The following is an 11,365-nucleotide window of genomic DNA, read 5'->3' as shown; positions in this document are numbered from 1 at the left end:
CTCAGAAAATCAAATGTACCCGTTTCACCCCTCTACCACCCCTTCCATCCAAATGTACCCGTTTCACACTCTACCCCCTCATACCACCCACCCTCCCTACACCCCCTTCCATCCAAATGTACCCGTTTCACCCCTCTACCACCCCCTTCCATCCAAATGTACCCGTTTCACCCCTCTACCACCCCCCTTCCATCCAAATGTACCTGTTTCTCCCCTCTACCACCCCCTTCCATCCTCCGCCCCACCTCCCTCTCCTTTGTACTTCAAAGAGGATTTAATTGAGTGGCTTTAATGAATATAAGCTATTCATTCGGATCAAGTGTATCAGCGTAACCACGCGACTCTGGGTCCTTGTTCCCAAGGGAGGGACGGACGCCCGTATATATGCCCGTGAAAAAATGATGAATGGCTGTACGTGCGCGTCATTCGGATTCGCCGAAAAGCTTTGTCACTCCAATTTCCATGGCTATCCAGGGGCGCTGACATGCGGTCTGTGTTCAGTACATGGGGCAGAGAATTGAGTCTCCCCTGCGGCCCACAGAAAATAGCCCTGCTACTTCGAGGTGGAGGGCCCAGTGTTAAGACAAGGTCTGTCCCACAAATCGGGGCCATTGGATGGTGGTTCGAGCGCAGCAACCTGCTCACCTTCACTTGCTGTTGGTCCATGTTTGTTAGATGCATTGGAGAGGCATTAATTTTTAAGGAATGTAAAAATTGGTTTATAAATAGCTGCATGCTACCAGGGTTTAGCTAATTATTATAAGCCTAGTTGTAGCCATTATTTAGATTTTTTTTTTTTTTTTTTTTTTTTTGTCATCCTCAATATTTCATAATGCTAAGAACTATATATAATTTGTCCCCATCACAGTGGTGGAAATAGACTGTTGACACATAAAACATAAATAACTATGCAATGAAATATGTGGCTATGTGTGAAATTATTGAAATTCTTGTGAATTTTTGTCAGCTGTGAAAAATTTTTCATTTTACTTTTTAAAAAATTAAGCCAAAGTATTCCTGGTCTCATAGCAGCCTCAGAAATGATCAGTGATCCTGTGCCAGTGGAAGGCTGGTTTAGTTTTCAGGGCCACTGTACAGTACAAAAAAAAAAAAAAAAAAAAAAAACCTGTCTCTGCCCATTAGCTCATTCATGTTCTGTAAATCAAGCCAAGCATTCTCTGTGGATTTTATACCTCCCGTAAGCTGCCTGCTCCCCTTAGCTTGGTCCCAGTGCAATGTTAAACTGGAATTAAACTGAGGTCAAAGGGGGGAAATACGTGAAGACTGGTACAATACCGCTGAGCTGTAACCTCAATATGGCCCACTACTAACACAACCATCCACACGCTGCTCTTCAGATTGGCCGTCTTTTCTTTCCTTCCTTATTTGATTGATCAGGGAAGGCCACCTACCCGTTGGGACTAGATGCAGCACGGCGAGTGTCCGGCAGCCCCCCAGTGCTAGGAACCCACCCCTGCCAATACACAGATGAGTCTGAAGGGTTTTTACCCTCGCTGGGGTTTTCGTGTCTGGGTTTTTAATTGCTCTGTCAGCTGCGGTTTTTACCATCGTGAACGTGACTGAGCTCAATCACATTCATTCTTCTTACTCATTAGCTGCAATTGGATTTGTTTATTCGGTCGTTATTTGCATGGTTATTTGCTTATTAGCCAAAAAAAAACTTTTCTTTTATAGTCGGGGGGGGGGAAATGGCAAAAATGAATCACTATGGTTTCCTTTATTATATATTGAACCCAAGATAATCTGCAGTCTAGATCTGGACCAAACATTTTATTTCAATTGTCCCTTTTGACAACGATTTCCAGCTCTTTATGCATCATGGATTCTGCCTCATGCCGAAGCAGGCGCCCTCGTACCAACCGCCTGATGCATCTATCCACTAATTGAATGGTTGATGGGACTTACCATTTATTGCGATAGGGTTTTTGGTGTAGGGGTTTTTACGATCTTTGTACGTAGCGTATGCTTTGTAAATATTTGCTTGGGTGATCGCATATTTCAAACATTTTTTGTTTAATGTTTGTTTGGTGCGAGCCAGGTATTAGACCTGGGGGCATCATTCAACCAGGCCAGCTGAGGCCGGAGGGAGACGGAGCTGCCGGTGTCTCGAACGAGGTCTCCGTATTGGTGGAGGACCAGGTTAGGTTAACCTGCCGAAAACAGCCGCATGTTTCGATTTATTTTTGAAAGACTTTTTTTTTTTTTTATTCCGTAAATGTTCAAATGTGCGTTACAACCCACTTCCAACATCACCCGTGACCCCGGGCTGGGTAACCTCCGGTGGTTTGTATGCTGCTGTCGAGAGGAGTAGCGGCTGTGTGGAGTACCCTGCTGGTCACATGACATCGCTGTGTATCCCTCCGAGTGAAACCCCTGGAACTTCTACATCTGGAACGCGTGTGCACGTGTGTATCGAGAGAGGGGGGTGACAGACAGGTCGTCATTAGGCGGTGTTTGCTCTCATGCGCACGTTATAAATCTGCCCATGTTCTAATACGCCATCGTTTGGCCCTTGGCCCTTTTTTTTGCTGATTGAATACAGACCTTCACTACAGCTGCTATTTTTAGACCCTGCGTCACGTGAAATGCGCTCCTTTTTTCTTTAAGTGGAGCAGATCTGCGCCAGGGTGTGTGTGTGTGTGTGTGTTCTTCAATTCTGCAAGAATCTCCACACATTAATTGTTTTTATCACACATTGAATTTGTATGTAGTCTAAGTACATTAATTAAATCCATTATACCAAAGATGTAATACTCGTGTTAATCATACTATTCTTAAGGCCAGAGTCTGACCGTTTAACTTGTTTTTGTTCTTTATGAGAGTCACCATGTTTGTTTTGGTGATCACTGCAATATTAATTTAAGTTTTATTAAATTATCCCTGATCCTGGCATGAGCCAAAGACACATCCAGTGAATTTTTTTTTTTTTTTTTTTTTTATAATGTTCCTTAACTGTGATAGATTACTGAAGGGGTGTACAGTGACACAAAACAGCTCGCTGTCATCGTGCGTTCGCTCTCTACCTAAAGCAGAATTCACTTTATTATAGAAGGCTTTGTTGGGACCGGATTTGAGTCTGCTCGTCCTCATCCTCTTGTTATTGGTTTACGCTCCGAGTCTCGGCGAGCGCTCTGAAGTAAACGTATTGTGGAGAGGACCCTGCGTTGAGTCGCTCTTCTAATCCCCCATTTACGGCTGGCTCGGTGCTCCCGTGATGGGAGCGCGTCGTGCGAATGGAACAGCAGCCCTACGAAATCAGCCTCGTGGTTATGGGGTACTTCACTGGGACTCGGACTGGAGAAGAAGCCTCGTGCTTGGAGGGTGTCAGTGCAACTAATGAATTCCTCCTTCACCAGATGTTTTAAGTCATGAAACTTTCCATTTGTACAAAATACACATTTTTAAAAAAAAATAAATAAAATCCTGGAATGTCACCCAAACCGTGTTACCCTCAGGCGCGCTTTTCCCAACGCCGTTTTCTGAGGTTCATGTAGACGTTCTGAAGCTCGTTCTGCGCGCACACTGAACACACTGAGCTGTTTGTGTCTCTGTGTGTTGAGCATGACTGGGCTCATTCTGCTCTGCCACACACTCAAAAAAGGCCCCAGTGCTCATTAGTTTGATTGCGGGCCCCCGGAGGGTGTGTGTGTGTGTGTGTGTGTGTGTGTGTGTGTGTGTGTGTGGTGTGTGTGTGTGTGGTGTGTGTGTTGTGTGTGTGTGTGTGTGTGTGTGTGTGTGTGTGTGTGTGTGTGTGTGTGTGTGTGTGTGTGTGTGTGTGTGTGTGCGCGCACACCACCACATCTGAGGCCTCTTTTTCCCGGTGGCTCCGGAGATGTTGGCAGCGTCACTGATGCCGGTTTCAGGGGCCTCGATGTCATTTGATAAAGCATCTGCCGCGCGTGAAGCGGACTGTCCTCGTGAGTGTCCCGCTGAACCCTTATCTGATTGCTCGGGGGACGAACTCGTCCTGATTTACGAGTGCGGAAGCTCGCTCAGGAGAAAGGTGAACCGTATGTCGCGGCATGTTCGCCATATGTCCCGCCCGGGCCACTCGGCAATTTAGCGGAATTAAAGTGTGGGAGGAGGGCTGCGGGGACGTCCAGTCAGGGGCCTTGCGGGACGTTTGAGCGGAGGGTCCGCAGCCGCTGTGTGTTTAGTTCGAGATGCAGCTCCTCCCGCGCGAAGAGAAGGAAATAACCGTGGCAGCCCCGCCAGTTACGCGCGGGAGCGGAGTTCACACCAAACCATCAGGCAAATTCCTAATCTGCTCCCCCGGGCCGCTCAATTCCAAACATTTTCCCTGTCAATTCCGAATCCGAAATGTCGGAGGTCAAGAGCACGTTTCCCTTTTTCTTGTCCTTTTTGCGTTTTTCTTTTTCTTCAAACCTCAAGCAGTATAAAGTCTGGCCATGTAGTGGTTTTTATGAATTTATTTATTAGGTTTTTGCTTTAATTTAAATGATAAGTTATGGAGGGGAAACTGAAACAAGTCATAAATAACAACTAGACAACGGAAATGAACAGTCCAAACAGACTTCACACATAACCCGGCACGTATCGCCTCGTTTTTTTCTCCCAGTTTATACTTATGTGCACTCATCTTGTCTTTTGTGTGTCTCCCTCTTAACAAAGAGCAGAACCAGCCAGCTGCCATCAGGTGCTGATGAGCATCGGAGCATACTGTACCCACCGTGCGTGCGTGCGTGCGTGCGTGCGTGCGTGCGTGCGTGCGTGCGTGCGTGCGTGCGTGCGTGTGTGTGTGTGTGGTGTGGTGTGGTGTGTGTGTGTGTGTGTGTGTGTGTGTGTGTGTGTGTTTCTATGCAGATGTGACGTTCACCTGTCAGTGTCAGCGCCACTCAGAGGATCACAGTCTTTTGTTTTCTTGCGCTACCCTCCGAAACACCCCAACACTCACACACACTCACACTTCCAGCTCCTCCGAGAGCCCGTCTCACAAACAACAGTGCTGCCTCGGCTCTGCGTTTTAATTGGCCCGTTCACGCTGCCGTCGTGTGTGTTCTGCCGAAAATTTTTTTTTTTTAGGAAATTGCGGGTATCGAGTGTGTAACGAATCCACAGGTTCGAGACTGAATGAAGATACTGACCAGTTGGAATTGTGCCGCTGCAGCTTCCCAAGCGGCACGTTTATACGAGAACTCCAAACGATGGCGGCTGTGACCCAGCACAGAAGAAAGAGAATTCAGAATGCAGGAAAACTGCAAAAGCTGGTTTTTGTTTTTCCTTGGCTGCATTTCGGAAGTGGCCCACCCTCAGATTTTTATAACAAATCAATTGAGATTCATTTTTTTATTATTATTCCAACAAAACATGAATACATTTCTGTGTTACTCACGGAATCTGTTACTCACTGAGTGTTGACTGACTGTCAGTTTGTGTCTTTCTACATCATCAGCATGATTTAGCCAGAAAGGCTCAAACTGTTTTGTTAAACTTTCATGCTTTAAAAAGTGCGGGGAGGGTTTGGACCAAATATATTTTTCATAGTATTATTTTCCCCTCTTTTGTGCCCCCAAACTGCCCTGTAGTGTATATGTCATAATATGATCCCTATATCTATTTTCAAGTTCATCCTGCAGCAACATCAATAGGTTTTAGGTAAGCAACTCATGCCTTATTATTACGTCTAGTAGTGGTGTTGGAAAATATCGACACAACAATATGGTGGTGGTGAGATTGTATCGATACGGGGGCATCAAATATCGATATTTTTGTTTTTAAAAAATATGGTGTTTGCTCAGTCCTCCACAGCACCACACCAGCCTTAGATGACTGACTGGGCAACGTTTTAGGTGTTAAAACGCATACACAATACAGTTAAAATTCAGTTCAGAGTTATGTTTAGGCTGAATTACGTACAATATCACAATATATCGGGATCTAATCGTGGATCCTAGTCCATACACACCGCTAATGTCTAGCTATGAGTAGAGAACATGCGGAACCATCTGTGTGTGTAGCTCATCTTTGGATTTATTCCACGGCATTTACTCCCTCGCCCTGTGCCAAGTGCACTTTTTTTACGAGGTCCAGTCTACTTAATAAATGGTGCTGCTTGTTATCTGGTATTACTGGGGTGACGGGTGGTCTTGAGGTAATTATTTCACAGCGCCAGGTGACAACCTTTAAAACGCAGAGGTTAATGTAATTTCAACGCCGCCGCGTCTTTTTCTTTTTTCTTCTTCCTCCTCCTCCCTGCACCGCGTCTCAGAACTGGTTGCGTCAGACGGAGGGGGAAAAAAAAAAAACGTCTTCTAGTAATTTCTTCATGCGGGGGGGAAAAAAATCCCGTTTATGAAGCCGATAAATCCCCTTCTGATCCATTTGCAACCTTAATGCCGTTGTCTCCCCACCGCCTTAATGCTAAAATCAATCCGGGGGTCATGTGCTGCTGTTAGTGCCATGCGGGGTGAAGCAGAGGGAAATCCCTGATGACATTTAACACTCATTCGGGAACGCCATCTGCCTCTCAGTCTTTATAACACCCATTTCTTCACGTTTTTTTTTTTTTTTTTTTTAAATATGCGTTTGTTGGCCTTGTGCTGTTTTATTATAAAAATCATCTTTTGCTGGTTATGGTGCTGGCTGGAACGGAACCACGGTGCTCGCGCAGGAAGCAGAGTGGAACAGGTTTATTCATGTTCGGGGCCTTTTCGTTCCCTTTTCCACCTTTTGCCGCAGACGAGTTGTTTAAAGCCGCCTGTAATGAAATAATTGCCGGGACCTGAAAACGGTAGGAAGTCGGATGCGGTGCAGGGAGGCCTGGCTCGACCCCGGCCAACAATAACATCCTGCTCGCCGCGGAGGGATGGGAGGGGGGTGGGAAGTCTGGGATACGTGTTGGGGGGGCTCTCCGGCCGACCTGACAAATGTTTTCCTGTGACGAACGTGTTGTCACCCTGTGCTGTGTAGGGCATGTCTGCTACATTTCAGGTCACCTGACCCTGGGCCTTACGAGCGACTTTATTTTGGCCCGTGGATCTGGGCTGTAAAGATGCGAAGTTCTTGCTTCTGATTGGCCAGGTTGCGTTATAGGTTTCAGAGCACATTTCTCTCGCTATTGCTGAGATGTGGTTAGGCGATGAGCAAAAGACTTTCATGCAAAAAAAAAAAAAAAAAAAAAAAGTTTTATTGCTTTTTACGAAGTTGCCCAAACTTCGACTAGAAAACCAGGCTGCAGGGGGCGACTCTCCCGGATAATGACCAGTGCTGCACTGTCTGTAAGCGTAGAGCCACGAGCTCAACTCGTAGCCATAAATGTTCAGGTGCTACGGTTATACCAAGGTGAAGTGAAAATAAGGCCTGCATTTTTGAACGGTGACCTTAGAATGGAGCTTGTTTTGTTTGTTTGTTTGTTTGTTTAGCCCCTCCTTCTCCCACAATGCTTTATTGAATGCGTTGTTGCGTTTTATTGTACAACTCTCCACGGACCCTAACCGGCATTTGCTGTGCCTGCAGGATGACAGTGATGGGATCCCCTGGTCGGAAGAGCGGGTGGTGCGGAAGGTGCTGTACCTTTCCTTAAAGGAGTTTAAGAGTGCACAGAAACGGCAGCTCGGCGACGACCTTGGGGATCGAACCAAAACCTCGAAAGGTGAGTTTTTGATTGTCATTGTCATACACAGCAGTCCACACCGTTGACACACGTCCTCTGCTTTTTAACCATCACCCTTGGTGAGCGGTGGGCAGCCATGAAAGGTGCCTGGGGAGCAGTGTGTGGGGACCTCAGTGGCACCTTGTTGGTTTGGGGTTTTGAACCCGCAACTTTCCGATTCCTTACCCGCTAGGCCACCACTGCCCCGGGTCTATATTGTGCAATTTAACGTTAAGTCAATTGTTCTGTAGTCATCATGCTGATTTATGGCCTCCGTTATGTAACGAGGTCCCCGTGTCTTCATATGAAAACATGTTTACTGCGGTGATGAACGGGAATTTATACGCTGTGAAGATGTCTGTTTGTGGGCGCGCGTTCAGAACTTTACAGCAGACGGTTCCACGAAAGCCGAGTGGCACTTTGGGACACCGCCTCAGCCTCTGATGCTGCAGTGTCTGACAGCGGAGCGCCACACCGCAGCCAGCCGAGAGAGGGAACATCACACGGCTCCCAGAACAAACGTCCTTGGCTGTCGCCACTGAAGAACGAGCAGGCGCTGGGGAGGAGGAGGATGAAGCGAGAAGAGGAGTCTCTGCCGGAACTTTTTTTTTTTTAATAGATGGGTAGACAAAGGCAGGTGGAGACCTCCCCTTCCCGGGCTGTGTGGGAGCTGCTTATGTTCTTTGAGGGAAGTTTTGAAGTCTCAGTGAGAAATTCTGACCTCACGGCTAGAAGAGAAATAATGGAAAATATACTTGCTTTAGAGATTAATGTAAGTTATTGTGTAAGTAAATTTGATTAGAATAAAAAAAAATATATATATGCTACATTTGATACAATATTCTGCTAAAACGTTTCTTTTTATAATGTCATTGATCCCAATATGTTTATTTGTATGTTCTGGAAATGGGGAAGTTCAGAAGCGGAAAGGGCCACTGCTGGACTGGAACTGGACTAATTATTTAAAAAATAATAATAAAAAACCTCTTGTGTTTTATAGCTATCGGACCATCAAATCAGGATGTGGGATTTAGGGTTACAGTGCTTTAGGGTTACAGTGTAGAGCTGAAGAGATGTTCATAATTTGGTTCAGGTTACACACGTGTGTGTGTGTGTGTGTGTGTGTGTGTGTGTGTGTGTGTGTGTGTGCGTTTTAATGACTGGTGTCAATGTTCTCAATGAAACCTGGTTTGCTCTCTTGAGGCCTTTGCTCCTCTCTCTTTCCATATCTTCCTCTCATCTACATCTTTCTCACCCACCATAGATCCTCAATGTCCTTCAAGATGGTCCCCACCATCTTCCATGTGTTTGCTCTCCCTCAGTCCTCCTCCAGTCTCCTGGTCCCAGCCCAGACAGGAAGTGCCATCTTCCGGTTCCTCAGACACTTCCCCACTACCAGTCTTCTCTCTGTCTCACACACACACACACACACACACACACACACACACACACACACACACACACACACACACACACACACACACACACACACTTTGAAGTTGTACAGTATGCTGATAGCCTGACTTCCTTATCCAGCCCATTGAGGGAGTCCTCCAACCCCCACACACTTATGAAACATGGCTCTGTTCCTCAGTTGGGTCCCTTGCTGTGAATGTGTGTGTGTGTGTGGGAGAAAGAACCACAGATACACACATCCCTTTTTGGGATATTCTGCAGTATAATACTATTGTATTATGTCTTTCTGGAAGAAGCTTCTCAGTTTTCTGCTAGCCGCTGGGGTTCTTCTGCGTTCTCTGAGGGCCTACACCTCTGACTGGCTTCTGTGTTGAGTGGCCGGTGTTACAATTGATTTTAAGTTGTCATCCACCAGACGCTGCCGTCATCAACTGGTGTTTCTGATTTTTTTTTTTTTTTTTTTATGTTGAGGGGTGCTAAGTAGCAATTCACACGTCTGTGGTAATTTCCGTGTTCATGCGTGTTGCAGGGTAATTGGAGCCCAAATAATGTGTTTTTTTTTTTTTTTTTTTTGAGCGGGGTTCATATCGCCGCCATGCATTACCGCAGTGTGGCCTCTCGCACGCGGTCATTACTGGCCCTTAACTAATGGGTTACGCCGCATAGTGTACCACTCAGCCCCGTTCCCCTCCTCCACCGGCCTCCAGGTCTCCATGGAGAGCAGGAGAGGAGCACGAAGTGGCGATGGGCTTAGTTTAAACACGCATAAATCTGATTAGGGGCCTGAAAGGGCAGCCAGTGGGGGAAACCGGCAGCAGATTTTCTTCTCCTACCTCTCCTACCCTGGCGGTAAACCCACAGTGGGATGCAGAAGATGTAGTTTGGCTGAGGCCAGGCCTGCCTCTCACCAGAGTGCTCATGTGAGACCAACATATGTTAAACAGGAGCGGGGGGACGAGTACACCAAGCGGGGGGGAGGGACCCGTCTGTTTGTTAGATCTGCATATTATTGGTCTCGTGGCTATGACTTTGGGACGTTTCATTGCGATTAAAATCTGTTCGGCATGCTGGTGGGCTGCTCCATATCCGACTCTGGCTCTCATATTTAATTTCTTATCCCCCTTCTTTGCTGTTTTCTTTCTTTTTTTCCGTGCTTGGTTCATACTTTCACGTTGAAGTGCAATTGCGGCAACCTGCCCCTCTTCATCCTTCCGGAGGCCAGCTCTCTGCCCTGTTTTTTACTGTTCGTATTCTCTAAATACAGTAAAGGCAGGGCTGGTACTACGCAGTAGCATGGCTCATCCTGCCAGGGTGCGGTTGCATTGTGGGCCGGCCCAGGGTCGACTCTCTTCTTGTGTGTCTGACTTGCTGCTGTCCTGGCAAGATCCGGACCAAATTGTTGGACACTATTTTATTATATAAATAAAAACCAAAAAATATACTCACAAGACAGTTCAATATCTTTGGAAAAGGGTTTGAAACATTTTTTTTCTAAAGAAACAGCTGTTTGACTTTATATTTAAGACATCTATGTGTAGCTATTTCATTGCAAACTGAATATTATGACAATTGTTAGCACTTCGATTTATTTATTTGCCTGTTTTTGGATCTCATTTAACATTTCATGATAGGCAGGAGGCATCAGAGCGTTCTAATGTTTCTTGTGATTGAGCTGGATCAGTTTGTGTTGCCATACGTTGTACCAGAGGCTGGTTTCTTTTTTTTTAAAACGTTTCAGAAAGGGAATAAGTTAAAAGCAGCTGATTCCTGTAGAACCGTGCAGCGACATGACGAGCTCTGTCTGAGTGCCAGTACCTACCGCAGTGTGTGTTGTGTGTGTGTGTGGTGTGTGTGTGGTGTGTGTGTGAGCGAGAGGATCATGCTCGACACTCTGCGGCTCTTCTAACCTGCTCTCTCACAGCACTTCCTCGTCTGGGCTTGTTTTTCTTTCTTCCCTCATCAGCAGGTCTCTGTTCGAGATCCGCCACTTAATCTTTCACCAGATCCGCCGCGCTACTGTTACTTGCGCTCCCTGGTTGCCTGGGTGGTGATTGGATATCGCCCGTCAGGAATGCTGTGCGCCTTTTAATACGGTGATTCAGACCCTTGTGTGCCAGGCGTTCCGATGTGATGCCCACAGGCATGGCAAGGAGAGACCGGATCTCAGGACCTGTAATACCAGGACATCTGCCAGTTGCATTTTTATTTTAAAGTCTGTTTTAAATGATTTTATTTATTTCCTTTTTTTTTTTTTTTTTTTTTATTGGACAATTTGTTTTTAATGTTCTATTCGAATAAAACTTTGAACCCCCTTTT

At 46.1% G+C, this 11,365-nt stretch overlaps 1 protein-coding gene across 1 annotated transcript in view; it reads left to right on the top strand.

The window, feature by feature from the left end:
* The first annotated feature begins 7,238 nt into the window (after window positions 1–7,238).
* jarid2b (jumonji and AT-rich interaction domain containing 2b) overlaps window positions 7,239–11,365 on the top strand; it is a 39,391-nt gene continuing 35,264 nt past the window's right edge. The window contains 2 exon segments of the mRNA XM_028966212.1: window positions 7,239–7,259; window positions 7,498–7,633. Of these exon segments, the coding sequence (XP_028822045.1) occupies window positions 7,239–7,259; window positions 7,498–7,633 (157 nt within the window).

Source organism: Denticeps clupeoides, unplaced genomic scaffold (assembly GCF_900700375.1).
Source record: "Denticeps clupeoides unplaced genomic scaffold, fDenClu1.1, whole genome shotgun sequence".
In the NCBI taxonomy this organism is placed as follows: Eukaryota; Metazoa; Chordata; class Actinopteri; order Clupeiformes; family Denticipitidae; genus Denticeps; species Denticeps clupeoides.
The sequence above is the reverse complement of the archived record's forward strand: the minus strand, read 5'-3'. Positions and strand labels throughout refer to the sequence as shown.